Raw genomic sequence first — 20,000 nt, forward strand, 5'->3', positions numbered from 1 at the left:
TGTGTGAATTCAGAGAAAGAGTGAAAGAAAATATATACAATAAATAACAGAGGTCGTCTGTCTCCTCGTTTCCATGTCACCAAAGTATAAAAAATTCTTACAACGTCTAATAGAGCCTAATATTCATGTGTGTTTTGTGAATTGAAACAAAAAATATGAAGTAATTCCCATCCCATTTAGTCACGCCTATTCTGTCAAAAATATTTATTTCTCTCTGGGTAAAGTGAAAAAATAGTCTAATTCACAGGAGTCGTTATTACCTGTAATAACATGTCAGGTTCAAGTACAGTAGCAAATGTCACCAGGTAGAATATTTTCAAATAATAAGAAAAACTTTAATGGAATTGTCTTGAAGGGGAGAAGCGTGTACGCAAAATTTACTTTCTCAGAGATAAAAATGTCAGCCCACTTTATTTTATACAGTGGTTCCTTAATGTAAAGTCCAATGTACACACAATTTTGTATACTGTTGATTTTTCACCTCGTTTTAAGGTTGTTACATATTCTGAATTATACAGGAATATAATTTTTTGCAAGATATATTTCATATTGCCCCTTTTAACATCTGGCATTTGTAAAATATTTCCATTCTGTGGTCTTGAAAACTGGAGAAGTTGAAACAGCCCCTCTGTGATTTTACGAAATTGTAAACGTGATAAAAACATTTCACATGATGTATGAACTAACTGAAAAGTATTCAAGGAAAGAAATTCAGAACCTGATGTTAACAAGAAACTGAAGTGATAGAAATTTAGATAAATCACCCATTTCCTATGCTAAGGACGAGTTGTTGCCAAAGATTATATTTAAATATTTTGGTATCTAGTTACAATGGCTAACAAATTCTTCGAATTTTAGAAAAGAATTACAAAAATGAGATTACAAATCCACCTGTGGACACCAATGCCTTCCTAACTAATGTCATTTGCCTCTCTTGAAATCACTTTCAAAGAAGCGACTGATAGTCAAGAATAAACTGATTAAAGAGATCTTACAAAGAGAAAACAGGGACTAATAAGGAAAATAATGATGTGAAGAGTTGGCTGCACAACCTGGAGAATTTCCAATATATAAAAGAACTAATTCTCCTCTCATGGGGGTTATTTGGGGGCTTTTTCGTGACACCCAATGCTGCGGAGGGCATCAGAGACAGCCAGGGTCCTTCAGTCCTTTCAAAACAGGAACCCGCGACTATTTTCCCCCCTCCCAGAAGACGAGGATAAACGCAAGCATGTTATTTCCTTAAGTTGACAGGAGCATTTCCAGTGAGGACACAGTTGCCAGATGTTGCAAGAGAGTTTGGGGCGAATGTTTTTTTTTTTAATTTTCATATTTATAGAAAGGGCTTCGGATTTCACAAGAACCTCTTGTGGCTGAGAATAAACATTGCCTTATGAAAACCTAACTCACAAATACAAACAACACACACACACACACACACACACACACATATATATATATATATATATATATATATATATATATATATATATATATATATATATATATATATATATATATATAAAATCTGTGTTTATCTGTGGAATATAAGTAAATCATTTTCCACCCGGACGACGCTAATCTTCAAAACAATGCTGACAGTCTAGAGAAAAATATCAAAGTTCATAAAAGGCCTTTTTTTTTTAGAGAATTTAAGATTAAACTCGCTTATTATCCGAGTTATTTCCCCTCCGCAGACACAACAAAATACGTATTTTCGCCTTGTTAAGAACCCGAAAACTTTATGTAAGAAATTATATGCGTATCGCAAACTTTTGAGCTCAGAACTTTGGACATTAGTAACCTCTGTACTTGATTGCTTGGTCTGAGTTCTTAAAGAATGTGTGAAGAGCACTGTTAAGCGTTAAAAAATGAGAATTTGGTAATTTTTAGTAAATCTGAGTGCTGAAGTACCAGTTAACAAAATTTTCTGATATTTATTATCTAAGTTTTAAAAAATGCTTTGAAGATCACTTTCTCGAATCATCAAAAACTGTGTAACTACGAACATCGGCTATTCTTGGTGGATGTTAACTCGTTTCCTGTCTTAAAAAAAAAAAGGAAAGCTATTCACCAGATCGAAAGTTTAATCATAGAAGAACAAAAATTTGAAAGAAAAACAAATTAAAATTGAAATAAAAAATTATCAAAACCGTAAGTTGGCTACAGCTTTACCTTGCACAGGAAATAAAAGGGAAATCAGAGAATTCCAAATTCTGAAAGTCAATGTTAGGAAGAACTAAATGAAAAACTGATTGATCCTTGAGTTCATCATTTCCATACAGTATGTGTGAGATTGCGAAGCCTGTCATATATAATAATGAATGTGCCCGAGACAAAAATATGTTACAAAATCATAAAAGATTTGAACAATAGAAATGAGAAATTCAAAGAGAAAAGGGACCGATATATTTCTCTAAAAGATTCTAGCTAATCACAAGTAGAAAAGTAGAATCCAGGTAGATTACTGCGCATTGGTATTCATTAACTATAGTGAATGACATGAATGTACTAGGTCGAATTTAATTACTATAAGCCAACTTACTTGCGAACTAATTGCCAAACTAGGAAAAATTTATGAATAACAACTGACTGATTATCGGCGTGAATGGAGTTTCATTAACCACAACAAAAAAGTTTTTGGTACAAATAAAACTTTGAGGTGTTAAATTTGCAAAATAAAAAAATATGAAAATATTATAAGCGGCAACCAACTGCTCTCAATAATAAAGAGATTATTTAATCAAACTAAAACTGACATACATAACTAGTTTAAGGCAACAGAATACCACGCTGACATTAAAGTAAAATGGAAAAACATCAATGATATTGAATTTTCAACTCAATAACTATCAAAATTTTAATTTATGATATTACTTTTACAATATCAAATAAGTAACCACAAGGTTATTTTAGCACATTAATCTCAGTTAAAATTTTGCAGAGAAATACTGTTAAAATTTTCAAGTCCACAGCTTCCTTGAAAACGCAAGAAAACCATCACTAACCAATAATGGTAAGAGAGAAAATAATTATACAAGGACCCCAATTATGCAAGAAAAAACAATTAAAGAACGCTAATTACCTAGCAATGAAAAATGCCTGCACAAGAAGGCAAAATAATCAGATAAAATATGAAAATAATTGCACAAGAACGCTAGCCAATTATACATAGAAAAAATAATTGATTTACCAAAATGGATGACAAAAATATATATCAAAAAATCGTTTTTAAAATGACATCAGGTTAGGCATACTGGAAAATCTCAAAAACTCATTAAGAATCATGACAGATGTGGCCTTCATCCAAAAACGTCATTGAAAACACAAAGAGAGGCATTGTATACGACTTATGTCTTAAACATGTCACATACATGAATTTTGTCAGGGAATAGCTGTGACCAACAATATGAAAATATCAATTATCATTACGAATGTCAGGAAGCTCTATGATATGTACAAACTATCATTGCACTGACAAATTTACTGAAAATTCGTCAGATATGCAAACAAGCCTAGTGACCTAACTCTCTCTCTCTCTCTCTCTCTCTCCAAATATATGTAGAAAATACAATTTCACAAACAAATTTACTGAAGATTCGTCAGATATACAAACAAGCCAAGTAACTTAACTCTCTCTCTCTCTCTCTCTCTCTCTCTCTCTCTCTCTCTCTCTCTCTCTCTCTCTCTCTCTCTCTCACTATATGCAGACAACATTGCACAAACAAATTTACTGATGATTCGTCAGATATGCAAACAAGCCTAGTGACCTAACTCTCTCTCTCTCTCTCTCTCTCTCTCTCTCTCTCTCTCTCTCTCTCTCTCTCTCTCTCTCTCTCTCTCTCTAAATATATGTAGAAAATATCACTGCACAAAAAAATTTACTGAAGATTCGTCAGATATACAAACAAGCAAGTGACTTAACTCTCTCTCTCTCTCTCTCTCTCTCTCTCAGTGAACACTGAGGCACACCATATGGGTCCTCATGTCCCCAAATATCAAGCTTCAAATGCCATCTGAATTTAATGCGAAATGTTGATCATCAGATCTGTCGCCATTTATGATCAAACACGCACCAAAAGGTCTGTGGAATCTAAAAATAGCCTGACTCTCTCTCTCTCTCTCTCTCTCTCTCTCTCTCTCTCTCTCTCTCTCTCTCTCTCTCTCTCTCTCTCTCTCTCTCTCTCTCTCTCCTGTACTTTATTCTATGAAATATCGAACAGTCAATCTTGTAAGAGACTTTATTTGCCATGAGAATTGCAAATTTAAACTGATGAAAACGTTTTGATCTTAACGATTCCTGATCTTACAAGTTTGATAATATAATTTCAATGTTAATTGTAACTTACCTACCAAAGGATAAGTTTTTATTTCACAGAACGAATAACTGGATTTAGTCAGAGCTTGTCAGGTAGAGCAATGTAAGTAGAATATCTGTGTTTAAAAGGTCTGACATTTCTTGCAGAATAATTTGGCTTCTATCCTTCGCAAATACTGTTCATAGAGCATTAAGGCTTTCCTATCATTCACATATATATATATATATATATATATATATATATATATATATATATATATATATATATATATATATATATATATATATATATATATATATATATATATATATGTATATATATATTCACATATACATACATACATACATACACACAAATATATATATATATATATATATATATATATATATATATATATATATATATATATATATATACAAACTGTGTTCGTGAAAGACACATATACAGACATACAGATGGTCAGACAGATTGCCAGAATCATACTTGGATAAGAACTTTTAATACCGTCATAATGACGCTTTTTATCTACAGGTATATGCCAGGTATTGACCTGCTTAGCTTCAATTACCCTTAACGAAAATAATAATGGTATCAATGATCTAAGGAGATATATTAGAGTGGTGTGAAGGAGTGAGCCTGATAAGTAGAGAAAGTATACCGAAGGGAAATATTAGAAAGCAGAGAAAGTAAGAAAGTGAAAGATAGTCGAAGCATGAGGGTCTTATGATTGAATGGAAGCGCCTAATAATAATAATAATAATGTTATTAGTTCCTTTGTTCTATTTCATAGCTACAGTGGGTAATATCTTACCAATTTACAATGTATATGTATTTACAATTTGCATAAGGCTATCTATAAGTTGTTATTTAACAACAGCATATTTAGTAAGTATCAATAAACAACTAAATTAGTTAGAAAGGTAGAGAAAAATATTTTAGGATTCTTAAAATTAAAAGGTATTTCAAAACAATTTTCTATTTTTCATTTTGTAAAACAAGGAAAAATTAAAAACAAAAGACAGGAAACTTTGTGAAATAATAAGAAAGTACACAATAAGTACTAATTCTACTTACAGCAAAGGATATACCCCTCTATGTATTCTACAAAACTACAAAAATAAAATCAAGTGACTTTCACAATAAATCCTGATTTTACAAAAACACAAAGGATTTATCCAACAAAATTAAAAAAAATAAAATAAAATACTTTCCTCATCTGTGAATTTGAACAGAAAATAATAAAGTAAAAGAGCAAAAACTTTCAAATGCTTTCCCGTACTTTCCGTAAAGAAAAGCACGAAAACTTTCGAATATTTTTCCGTACTTTTCTAAGAGAAAGGAATAAACGGTTTTCTAAGAGAAAAGAACCAAAAAGTTTCTAAAAGAAAAGAACATAAAAATGCTTTCTATTAACTTCCTAAGAGAGAAAACTAAAAATAAATAAAAAAAATTGAATTCTTTCCTTACCTTTCTAACCTTCCTAAGAGAGAAAGTAAAAAAAAAACTTTCTAAAGCTTTCCCGGACCCCTCTACGAGAAGAGAGCAAAAAACTTTCTAAGAGAGAAATCTAAGAGAAAAGGACAAAAAAAAAAAAACCTTCCGAATGCTTTCCGTACCTTTCTAACCTTTCCAAGAGAGAAAAAAAAAAAACTTTCGAATGCTTTCTCTTACCTTTCTGAAGTCTCCCTGCACAACCATACTCGGAGGCTCCCGGCCGCGCGAGGGGCCGGCCACCTGCCTCCGCGGGGAAGCGGCGATCTCCGCCCCTACGCCATTCGATCCCTCCTGCAAAGAGAACAAAAGGCGCTGCTCAACGTAGCCATGACTACTGGACGTACGTCCTTCCTTCCTCCTTTCCTCCTACTCCTTTCCTTCTCCTACTCCTTCTCCTCCTCCTCCTGTTTCTCCTTCTTGTCTTCTCTTCCTTCTCCTCATTATCTTCTCCTCTTCCTCCTCCTTATTCTCTCATTTTCCTCCTTATATTCTCCTTTTCCCCCTTATTGTCTCCTCCTCCTTATATTCTCCTCTTTCTCTTTATCTCCGTTTCCTCCTTCTCCCCTTCATTATCTTCTCCTCCTCCTCCTAATCCACTCCACTTTTTCCTCCTCCTCCTTCTCCTTATCAACTCTTCTTCTTCTTCTTCCTCCTCCTCCTGCTCCTCCTCCTCCTCCTCTTCAACTCAGTCAGTGTGAAGAACAAAGATTAAATATTAGGCAGCAGGTAAAGAATTCATGTAAAGCTTTATAAATAAATACTATTGCAAACATCCAATTCTCAAATCCCTTTCCTTCACTTCTCTTCATGTTGAGTCCGATTCTCATGAAAAATAGTAATGGCCATGTATAAGTACAAGAAAAACTTAAATCCTCTTTTTTTTTTAGAACTATAAGATTTCTTTCAAACTGGCTACAGTATTGCAATATGCTGAAGACACAGTAATTTGTCGCATTTTCTGAAGTCACATGAGAAAAGTATGTTTGCAAAATCAGGGCACGTGAATTTTTCTTCACAATAATAGTCCGAAGTGAAATACAACCCTAATTTCCATCAAAACGTTCAATAAAGACAAGATCTAGAATGTGGATCATTTCTCCATTTACGAAAGGTGGAAATTAGCACTGACTGTTTCTTAAATCTGTTTCAGTCGGTAAATAAGTTCCCATTGATGACACATTACGACTACATATTTTAAATCAATTAAGGACTTTCAAAAACCTGTAATCGAAAGGTAATGATTAGCCATGGCACAGAACTTAGGATTACTAAAATTCATGGTACACAAGTATTAATGTATAAATATATTTACACCAATGAATAAAATAAGCATTTAAGTATCCAATTCTTTGAATTGACAATAAGATTTACCTACAATAAAAATTAATACCTACGGGTTGTATATATATAACATATAAATGCAAAGAGCGCATATTTTTTATGAAGTAAGCTTTGAGTATATATTGGCAAAAAGTTATATACATATATATATATATATATATATATATATATATATATATATATATATATATATTATATATATATATATTATATATATATATATATATATATATATATATATATATATATATATATATATATATATATATATATATATATATATATATATATATATATATATATATATATATATATGTATGCATGTATGTATAATAGCACGTGTTAATCATCCATTTATCCTGTTTTCACCAATAGTTTTTATATTACTGCATGAGAGAGAGAGAGAGAGAGAGAGAGAGAGAGAGAGAGAGAGCTATTTGATGCGTTTCCCGGTCTAATAATATCTCTACTATCAACTTTCCTCCAAAATAGAATGGGAGACATCAAACCATTTCCGGACTTCCAGAGAGAGAGAGAGAGAGAGAGAGAGAGAGAGAGAGAGAGAGAGAGAGAGAGAGAATAAAGTATCTTTTTGCTCAACCGTTGCATATAACACGGAAGCTCACTCATCTGCGTCAAAAGAGAACGAGGAAATAGATGAATACAAGAAAGAAAAGAGACAAAGATTCATATAAACAAGAAGATATCTATACAAATAGATAAAAAGATAACACGGGAATAGAGCATCCGTACACTACCGTATAAAGATTCCCATTTGCCGAAGATTCTTATTTACCATAAGCGTTTTTCCTCCCCCTTCTTATAATGCGATCTCCTCTCAGCACCCTCATCCTCATCCCATCCCATACCATCCCATCCCTCTCCCAGCATCATAAAATCCCACACATTCACAGGGAGGCAAAGATTTGCAGCAGCGTTGTGCTAAACACACGTGAAACGCCAGCTACGAACTTCTTTTACAACGGCACATGAACACTCCTCTTCTCTACACTTACTCTCTTTCTCTCTCTGTGAGTCTCTCTCTTTCTCTCTCACACACACACACACACACATGCTCATACACACACACTCACACACACACACACACACACACACACACACCTTCCCTCCAACACCATCGTATTGATTAAAATCACGTCTGCGTATTTCAAATGGGCTGTTATAAAGTGACTTAGGTGGGGCATCGCGTTGCGTAAAAGCACGGTTTTTTCTTCTTCCTCTCCTCTCCTCTCCGGCTTGTTTGTGCGTCCCTCCCTCTGAATGAAAGCACAAACACACACGCACACATACATACACGCTCTCACATACGCACACACACACACACACACTCACACAAATCACACATCATTGCAAATTAGCGTGTGGACTTAGCGATAGGAATAAACCGCCCCGAGTGTACCATTGACTAGAGCTATCTTCCGCACATGCGCTCTGGTTTGATCTCTCTCTCTCTCTCTCTCTCTCTCTCTCTCTCTCTCTTCTCCCAGAGCTCCCACTCCATCACAGCCACTATTTTACACACACACACACACACACACACACACACACACACTCGCCACTTGGACCATGACTCAATTAATAGAAGCGAATTATTTGAAAGGCATGACGAGAGGCGGGACAAGACGCCTTTCTGACCTGCTTTTGCAGACGTCGTCGTCTTCTGGAGAATATTTAGGCCGTAGAATTAGTCACCACCGCCCAAAGCTGGACGGCGGCGGCGGCTGGATGCATTAAAGGGACGCCATAAACTCCAGCCGTTCATGCAACGAACTTGACGAGGCATTGTGGACCGAAATGGATCATACGGTACAAAGAGAGATAGAGAGAGAGATAGAGAGAGAAAAAAGAGAGAGAGACGCTTAAGGGATAGATATACATATATATATACAATGATAGACATAGATCTCGAGAAATAAATGGACTGAGAAACAGAGAGAGAAAGATATAAAAACAGAGAGGAGCAAACAAAATTACACACACGCACGCACACACACACACACACACAGGAAAACCACAGGCAAACACATGCACAAATGGAGGTACCTTAGTGTCTAGAAGAGCACATCAGCTTCAACTATGTCTGGCGCTGTGCATTCTCTCTCTCTCTCTCTCTCTCTCTCTCTCTCTCTCTCTCTCTCTCTCTCTCTCTCTCTCTCTCTTTTGCCATGAATATTTGCAGCGGATGTATGCCATCATTTCAGGAATTATTCGTATGGGTTTACCTTTGCACTATTCCGCAGGCGTTAGGAACTGTTACATTTCCACATTCTTTAGATAATTTTGATCACGGGGATGGGAATGTTTTACGTATAATAAAATACGTACAATATAATCTCTCTATGAATAATTTATAAAAAAAAGAAAACACCGGGTGTGTTTTACAAAGTAATCTTAGAATTTATCAGCCCTCAATAGAACGCAGTATAATAAATTCTCTTCGGGATCACAAGATGCTAACAACTTTTCTGTTTTTCCCTATTAAATCTGGTTCTGGCAGAGGTTAAGGTAACCAGCATCCGGAAAATACAACATTAAAGCATTTCTATGTACATTTAAGCATCATCTGATTACTGCAGATCACAATGTCAGAATCCATGCCTCGTGAGATATCTATATATTTCCTACGTACGACAAAATCAATAGAACTTTAATTGATCCATGTACAGGTCGCGTTTTTTGCCTGAATCCTAAAGACCGCAAGGATGTAGGAACATTTATAATACGTTATAGAGGGCGTGGTAAATCCTATGAAGATTATTTCTATATTGGATATAGGATGATTCAAAAGAATATTAAATCTATTCAGCGGGGAAACATGGAGATCCTAATTTACTACTTGTAAAATACACACACACATATATATATATATATATATATATATATATATATATATATATATATATATATATATATATATATATATATATATATATATATATATATATATATATCAATTACAGCATAAATTAAAATGAATAAGAGATTTTTGGGGAGGATACTTATCGATTAAAAGACCAGATGCTTGCAGCTAACCCAGATTCTTAAAAACACGCTCCTAGGGTCGTATTTTCGTACCCAGTACATAAAACATCCATCATACGTATTTTATAAAAGGTAAATATTCCATGTCTTTAGGGTTGGCTGTAATGTAATTCATCTCATTTTCCAGAATTGCCTGTCCTTTGTAAATCCGCCCTGAAAATTATATATATATATATATATATATATATATATATATATATATATATATATATATATATATATATATATATACATATACATGGTACTGAATTGATAGAGAGCTGTCTGTTCAGAGGAAAAACAACGCATCATTCAAACTGCCAAGTAACTCGTTGTGGTTAACATGGCACCCATCAATTTCATCTGTGCCCTAAGTCTGACTAATATCGCTATTACAAACATCCCAGTTTACCCTCATTGCTAATCATCAGTCATGTCTCCATTCTACTTTTCATGACCATTAAACTGAGCACGTTCGCGGAAATGAGTTATCATAAGCATTAATTTAATCAGATGGCATTTTCATCTTTGCGTTAACAACTTCTTTTGCGTTCGTCACAGACTAAGTCACAGGGAAGTACGAGAATAACGGTGGGAGGAATAATTAATTTAACCACTCAACTTTCAGGAGAAACACGACGCTGAGGAAAGAAAGGAATTCGGGAATTTGACAGAATTTACAGAGTAATATTCGCATTGAAAATAATTGCTGGTTTCCATAGTAAATGTGAGAAATAATTACCTGACAGGTAATTGTTTGTCATCTTGTGAGGCCTTTCTTCCCCGGACGTTCGACAAAAAGTCACATGAAGTACAAAAGGATGCGGAAGTTCGAGCAATAACAGCATCCATTTTAAGATCTTTGACATAAAATCAGGATTTTTTTTTTAGAGAGAGAGAGAGAGAGAGAGAGAGAGAGAGAGAGAGAGAGAGAGAGAGAGAGAGAGGCTGCATTGCTTTCCCCTCTTAATTATCATCCGTGGTATTTAGTCGTTTTCTATTTGCACTAATTATATCCTGCCTCAATTTCAAACCCATCCTTTTAGAGCAAGTTATAATGGTGATAGGTATCATTAAAATAATTATGATAAAAATAAATTAAATAATGAGCAAAGTTATGATGTATGTGTATACATATACATGTGTGAGTGTATATATATATATATATATATATATATATATATATATATATATATATATATATATATACATATATACATACATACATACTGTTATACATATGTACTGTATTTGACACCTACTTGTTATTAATCAGGCAATATCTAACGTAACCCATATACCATACATGTTACCAGAGATGAACAGAACAGACCGTAAAATTATAGGAAGGATTGTACCAACGATGTTGCCAAGTTGCAAAACAAAATTAATTATGAAGATCAAAAGATACCAAGGAATCGATGATTCTCAATTTGTGATGAAAGTTCATAGCTTATTCAAATCAAGCAATTCCAAATCTTGCATGAAACGCAAGAACAACATAATAGTGTAAATAAGACAAAAATTATTTTGAAAGAGGATATTATTACGAAGGTACGCAAGCACTATTAAATAATCTTATAAGGCAAAGAAGCGGTTCATTTATAAAAATCAATAAATTAGGAAGTATGACAAGATACAAAAAGAAAAAAACCTAGGACAAAAATTGGATGAAAGAAAATTAAAACATGTTAAAATGTTTAATAATAATAATAATAATAATAATAATAATAATAATAATAATAATAATAATAATAATAATAATAATAATAATAATAATAATAATAAAACGCCTGATGATACATGCAAGCAGTAATAAATTAGGAGCACAATAAAATTAGAAAATTACTGCTCACATGATAAAGACAGCTAGATATAAAAGGAAGTTGCAAATAAAGAATGGGACACAAAATAACGAAGAAATCAACGAAGATGGACCAATTATCTTACGTATGGCGATGAATGACAGGAGGAGAAAACGTGCTAAAACGACTGGGTCAGACAAACAGCATAAATGAAGCGAATAACGCCAAACCAATAACAGAAAGAAGTAAAATTAAGGCGATTTCATGGTTTACTCGAAATCGATGAAAAGAATAACTAAAACAAAAGCGATTTAATAGAGACAAATTAAAAGGTTTACTCAAAAGCGCAATATATTGACGGAGGAAAATGGCAGTCACAAGAGAAAACAAGTAATGAAAGAAAGCGGCAATAGAAGGACACTTGAAGGATTTATTCAAAACTTAATAAAGTTTCTGATGGAGAGTAAGTCGCCGGCCAATATTTATTTTCAAACAACGTCACGGGCCGCCCCATTCAATTTGACCACCTCCTCGGCTTCGCGGGGAGAGAGAGAGAGAGAGAGAGAGAGAGAGAGAGAGAGAGAGAGAGAGAGAGAGAGAGATCTTCTCGAATGTCACTGATAACAAATAAGCAACTTCTTTTAAGTATTTTTATCTTTATATTTACTGATTCTACATATATATATATATATATATATATATATATATATATATATATATATATATAGAAAGATATACATATATAATTTGAATTAGAAATAATTTTGACAAAACCAAAACTCAGTGCAATGTGGACTGATATTTCTAAAAAATCTCAAAATAAATATTATATAATACTAGTACAGTGTGGTGTGATTTCAAAATGTTATTTTCGTTATAATAAACGTAACACTAAACATAATTATAAATATCCACTTATTGTTATCAAAGTCTTAGGCTTTTAAGTAAGACAGCTTCAAAATTAATTTGTAAAACACACAAGTACGTGAAATGTGGATGTCGTAATCCGTAGACTTTATTTCAAGCCACCAGCCCGCAATAAAATCACCCGGACGAAGTTTTGAATTTTTCTTTTGTCGATTCAAATAAACTGAACAAAAGAAACTTTATAGACAAATTAACTGAAAAATAAATTATTTTAGCTAACAAAAAGTTATTTACACAAAAGTTAGAATTATAGTAAATAATATCTATGGAGAAGAAACTCTGATAGACAAACCTATCCAACAGGCGACTAATTTTATACGAGAAATGTTCAAAGACTTCCATCGTGCCTCTCTAATTGAAATAGTTGATCATTTATCGCTACAAATCCCTTCAACACTACTTTAAGAAAAGAATATATAATAATAAATTCATGCCGCACTACAACCACTTTTCAAAAGAAGAAAACAAAAGGATATTTAAAAAGAAGAATAAAAAACATGAGCCCCATTTACGACCACGCAAAATGTGCCAACAAACAGAACATATCCGGCCGCCATTTAAAAGTGTATTTCGAAAACAAACAGAGGGCTTCCTACGCATGGCACTGCTACAAAAACAAGGCTAGAAAAACCTGCATTCTAAATTTAAAAGCCCAGGAGGCTTTTAAATATTCGTAAACATTTGTAAACATTCCCCACACATCTCCAGAGCGAGGTTAAAGAAGGAGAAGTATTCTGAATAACCTGTTGTGTGTGTGGGACCTTAAACCACACCTCCACGACATGAAGAAATAAAACTGGAAGCGATAAAAAGATAACGAACGCCAAATCCTCCTCGTTACACCTGTGGGCAATCAGACCTCGCGAGTGATATCCCTGATATGAAAAGCAACAGACTACATTCCCCCGCGGAAGCTCCCCCAAGGGAACAGGTGACATCTTCCATGAAATGCCTGCCATCACTTAAGTGGTCTTCTTCTTCTTCTTCAGCAGCTGCAGCAGCAATGTCTGCTTGTTGGCCTCCAAGGATGAAGAGAGAGAGAGAGAGAGAGAGAGAGAGAGAGAGAGAGAGAGAGAGAGAGAGAGAGAGAGAGCTGAGGGAGGGTGGGGTGAGTATCGGTGGAGGAGGAGGAGGACACACACGGGTTGAGGATGAGGAAGGAAGATCAGGAGGGGGTGGATGGAGGGTTATGGGGTGGCCTGGGGTAGTGGGATGGGAGAGGGGGAGGAGAGGAGCAGAGACGGAAGATAGTGGGATGGGAGAGAAGCAATGATGGGAGGGGGAGGAAGGGTGTGTGTGCGAGGGAATCCACGGGAAGGGGGAGATGTTTTCAGGAGAGAGAGAGAGAGAGAGAGAGAGAGAGAGAGAGAGAGAGAGAGAGAGAGAGAGAGAGAGTTGGCGGACGTGAATGCCTCGTCCGACCATATTAACTGCAAAGGTGTGGGTGTAATGTTGACCCAATTACAAAGCTCTGTCAACACACACAACGTTCAGGAAACTGCTTGTTTGAGTATCTGTCTCGGTTGGATTTTGTCTCCTGCCCGTCTCGGTTCCCTTCCGCCGAAAATATCCGATAGGCGAATATTAAGCCCCTTTATCTAATTAGTAACAAAGATCTTGAAGATGCCCTTTCTTTAATATCCTTATCTTTCGTACTTTAGAAGATGAAATTATGGGAAGGAAAAGGAGAAAGATTATTGAGACGAGGAAAAACCAAATTAAATAGTGAATTCCAGAGCTCGGCATTAAATTACTTTGCTTCATTGTCCATGAATTAATTACGACTAAATCTTCGGCCAGTTAAGAAATTGGTAATTACATTTAACCATTTGCAAAAGAAAAATCACGAGTTAAAGAAGACAAAATTGAAGACGAAGCCATCTGTAAAAACATGTATAATTAAAAAGACAAGTACAGATTTAAAGCTGTATTTCAAAAGCTTTAAAAAAAATTAATTAACAAAGTTCTTCCTCATTCAAAAGAAGCTAAGTGCCAAGCAAAAAAATGATCGTTATCTTCATCATGCTTTACATGACTGAGAGAGAGAGAGAGAGAGAGAGAGAGAGAGAGAGAGAGAGAGAGAGAGAGAGAGAGAGAGAGAGAGAAATCATTGTCTTTGCTATTAAATGCAGTAAACAGGATTTAAACCCCCATTTTACATACACTAAGAATAAATCAACAAAAATATTAAAACAAAAAACATGACATTTGACAAACGTGAAATATTCCTAAAGAGGAAAAAAAATTTCGGTGAATCATTAATACAAAAAAAAATTTATTTGCAAACCTTGAAGAAATTTTTTTTTTTTTTTTTTACAAACTGAGATATTTTTGTAGACTTGCAATTTAGGCAAGAACCAATTTCATTTGGGTCTTTCAGCAAACCATAAAAAAATAATATTTCTCTGTAACAGCCTTCGCAAAACAGAAGAAAATGAATACTCCTGATCCTCCGTCGGATCCTTCTCAGAAATTTAACGAGTGAGGAGTCCCTATTCGAATGTGGTACACGACGAGGACGCCACGATGTCTCCGGGATGAATCTTGTTCATTACGTCCTGCGTGATTTTCTAGACACAGGCTCAAGGAAGACAATGAACGCGGTCATTAAGGGAAGAGCCCTCCCTTTTTTGTTGGAGAGAGAGAGAGAGAGAGAGAGAGAGAGAGAGAGAGAGAGAGAGAGAGAGAGAGAGAGAGAGAGAGAGAAAGTGCAAACCCTTTACAGCATTCCCACACAAAGCAGCAAGCAACCTGCATTCTTCAAATCGAAACATCGACCCAGCAGCAGATGCAAATAGTGGTACTGTTCATTGCAGAAGGAGTCAAAACAGCCTAACATTAGACTTTTTCTAACATTAAGTCTAACGTCTGCGTTGGGCTATAAAATTATCGATATCATACCCCGTTTCACGCGCCATCACATCCGGAATAACTGCTTCCGGTGCAATTCTCGAAAAGGTAAAATTATATAATCAACGAAAACTAGAATTGCAAGGGAAGCATGGATGTATAACAAACAACGTATATTTACACTGAAGAAAATTCATAAAGATGAAAATAGAGCAATATAGGATAAGGGATCAGTTCAATATTGGGCAATTAACGAAGGGAAATTGAGTACATATGGTTCCAAGGTACCATTGCGGAGGCAGGCAATACTGAGATTAAGATGTATACAGTCATTTGCTGAGAGAGAGAGAGAGAGAGAGAGAGAGAGAGAGAGAGAGAGAGAGAGAGAGAGAGAGAGAGAGAGAGATTTAAATTTGAAATAAGTAATTCTTCTTTAGGAGTTTTCACTAGCCCCATTATTATTATTATTATTATTATTATTATTATTATTATTATTATTATTATTATTATTATTATTATTGACATGCACAGGACGGTTACGTTCTTACATAATTCTTCAGCCTTCGAGGGTCTTGTCCCCAACGTAAAAAGGGATAAAGAAATCAGTATTTTTATTTCAATATACTTAAAAATTTTTAATGGCATTTTGTCATTTATTATTATATATATATATATATATATATATATATATATATATATATATTTATGTATATATATATATATATATATATATATATATATATATATATATATATATATATATATATATTTATGTATATATATATATATATATATATATATATATATATATATATATATATATATATATATATATATATATATATATATATATATATATATATATATATATATATATATATATATATATATATATATATATATATATATATATAAATAAACTAGTCAGGTAACAATTTTCCCGGGTCAACAGAGCGCTAACAGGCTGATCTGATCTATTTACAATACTATACATTACTAAAATTTCATTTTCCTGTCTACCTACGTAATACTTATCGAAAGTTTAGATTCAGCAGTTTATTTCCAGGCCAGAGAGTAAGAATGTACCCAGAAAGTCAAACATACCATATCCCAGCGGCCCCCGTCAATAACTGCAGATTCGAATATCAGCCACCCTCTCCCACATACCATGGGCATTCCATGAAAACCCAACTTGTTCCTTTTCCAGTAAACTTGACTTCCTCTTCCAGCGAATCTAACTTCTTTTTTTTAATGATAATTTCATTTTCCTGACATTTTAAATCGATCTAACTTGCCTTTTCAATGTACCCAAGACCCTGTTTTACCGAACTTAACACTCCTTTTCAACGAACTTAAGCTCCTTTCCGAGAACCTCAGTTCATTCACCTTTTAATTTAAACCAAAAGCCCTATTCAGGGAACTTAACGCCTTTCGGCGAAAACGTTGAGAATGTAAAACAATCGCTGTGGTACGATATGCTGACTTGTCTTAACGGTAGGTATTTATTTTATAAAAATAGAGAAGACATACAGAAGTGCGTGGATTCGGAGTAAGGTAGCAGATTTGCAGATAATGTTTACAGTGATAGGAGACAGTTTGTCGTGTATGAGGAACACGGTATTTGCGACAAAAAGGAAACTTGTTGCAAAAAACGAGAAAAAAGTTAGTCAAAACGAGGCGTAAGATAAACCACTGCAAATGATCTCCAACATGATTAAAGATATACAGATATAGATAACTTTATATAATGAAGCAAACCCAATCAAACTTATTGAGGAGCATTTCTTGTGTATCTGCGAACAAAACAGTTTTATTACGAATTATTCTTTTAAAAATGAACTTGAGTGAATACGAAGGAGTGGCTACGAAAATTTCAAATAATTTGCTAAACATTCAGGTTAACAGGCGAGAAAAAAATATATATATACATACAATAGACATAAAATATATATATATATATATATATATATATATATATATATATATATATATATATATATATATATATATATATGTGTGTGTGTGTGTGTGTGTGTAGAGAGAGAGAGAGAGAGAGAGAGAGAGAGAGAGAGAGAGAGAGAAACACATTCCAAGAGTAAGAAGAGGAAAGAACAAATATAAATACAATATTACAAGTTCAAGAGTTAGGACCTCATATATGAAACAGCAATAACTGCCTCCAAGAGGAAACAATAAATGCACAAACAAAAGCAACAACAGCAACTTTCAAGAGGAGAGGAAGCACACACGAAACAACAGTAGGTTACAAGAGGTAACCAAAACATTTAGCAAGCATTTGCAAGCGGAAGGAAGAGATACAGGAAAAACATCAGAGCAAAAATTCAGAGACGGATTGATGAAACCATAAAACGAAGCAATAATTATAAATTCAAAATAATAATGATATATTCAAAATAATAATGATATATTTAAAGCAATAATGATATAAATTCAAAAAAAGAATGATATATTTACAACAAGAATGTTATATTAAAAACAAAAATATAATAGAAAGAAGAATATATCGAAACCAAGAATGATATAATGAAAACAATTATCATATATCTAAAACAAGAATGATATATTTAAAACAATAATGATATATTTAAACAAGAGTGATATATCTAAAACAAGAATGATGTATATAAAACAATAATGAAATAATTTAAAACAAGAATATATTTCAAACGCGAATGATACACACGAAACAACAATGATATATTTAAAGAAGAACGATATACCTAAAACAATAAGGATACATTTAAAATAGCGAGATATTTTAAAAAAAGTAATGATACGTTTAAAACAATAATGATACATTTTGAAAACAATCATGATACATTTACAAACGGATTCAGTGATATCGATAGATGCGGACCTAGACTCTGTCTTTAAGAAATAAGGCAGCCGGCGCGTTTCCAGCCCGTCCCCCTTTCTCAAATCCCTCCCAAACCCCACTTCACCCGCCCCTCCCCCTCTCTCTCTCTCTCTCTCTCTCTCTCTCTCTCCAAAAGACCGATACGTCAAGATAGAGGAGCATGGAGCTTCTAGCCGGCTCAGTAACTTCAAGATAGAGCAAGCAAGAAAACGGCAGGAAGAAAAGGAAGGAAGGAGAGAGTACTCACGCGCGCGAGCACGCACACACACGCACACAAACACAGACATACACGCAGACACGCACACAGACACACCTGAGACGCGCGGGCGCGCGAGAGAGAGAGAGAGAGAAAGAGAAAATATAAATGACTGGGGTTATCACAAGACGTGTGAATGTCCCCTAGTTCAATAAGGAGAAGGAAAAATGATGCTAGATTCTGCTGCTCATTTCGTAAAGGGGTGATGCTGCTGCCATGGGGATTTTGGGGATGGAGAAGCCCTTAGAGAGGACCACGGACCAGGGGAAGATGGGGGGGGAAGGCCCAGAGGTGTTCCCAAAACTCCCGAAATAATAGTTGGAAAATTAAATGGAACGACAACGGGAGAATGAAGAGGAGGGTAGCTTGGGTTCGTATGCTGTGAAGTCAAGTTGGTCTGTCCTTTTGGTTTTTCTTTTTCTGGTCAACTGCGACGCCATGTAAATAACAGCCTATGAATAAATAAAAATAAAATTAATTCATTTTTTTAGAAATATTAATCTTTTCGACACGCAAGTGGATCTATAATTATCTCATAGGTAGAGAGAGAGAATAAAAGTAAGATGCTCTGAGAGAGAGAGAGAGAGAGAGAGAGAGAGAGAGAGAGAGAGAGAGAGAGAGAGAGAGAGAGAGAGGTGGAAGAAATTCATTTTTAGGAAATATTAATCTTTCATACATTATGATAGATTAATCATTAGAGTGATCTTGATGGTGAATAAAGCTACCACTCATAGACACAAAAGGAATACGTGTAAGCTGTTTCTTTGGGGGAAAAGAGAGAGAGAGAGAGAGAGAGAGAGAGAGAGAGAGAGAGAGAGAGAGAGAGAGAGAGAGAGAGAGAGAGAGACGATGTCATCGTTTCTTTCATCCATGGCCGAATAAGGCGAGACAACCTGATCCCGGCCTTAACTTACCAACATTTCAACTCCAAACTCTCCTTTTCATCCTTCTCTCTCTCTCTCTGGAGCATGAAGGAGTCTCTCGCCCGGAATTTCAGCGGCAATACTTGGCTGTATTTTGTCTGGTCATTCTAGGGATGGTATTTGTAGATGGTTAGGTATTTGCTGTTAAGTGTGTGTGTGTGTATA

At 34.5% G+C, this 20,000-nt stretch overlaps 1 protein-coding gene across 9 annotated transcripts in view; it reads right to left on the minus strand.

The window, feature by feature from the left end:
- The window catches only part of RhoGAP100F (Rho GTPase activating protein at 100F), a 331,548-nt gene that overhangs the window by 80,069 nt on the left and 231,479 nt on the right, over nt 1-20,000 (minus strand). For all 9 annotated transcript variants that reach the window (XM_067083319.1, XM_067083325.1, XM_067083323.1 and 6 more), the window contains one exon: nt 5,991-6,104. In XM_067083319.1, the coding sequence (XP_066939420.1) occupies nt 5,991-6,104 (114 nt within the window). The remainder of the gene's footprint in view (nt 1-5,990; nt 6,105-20,000) is intronic.

This window comes from Macrobrachium rosenbergii, chromosome 40 (genome assembly GCF_040412425.1).
Source record: "Macrobrachium rosenbergii isolate ZJJX-2024 chromosome 40, ASM4041242v1, whole genome shotgun sequence".
NCBI lineage: Eukaryota > Metazoa > Arthropoda > Malacostraca > Decapoda > Palaemonidae > Macrobrachium > Macrobrachium rosenbergii.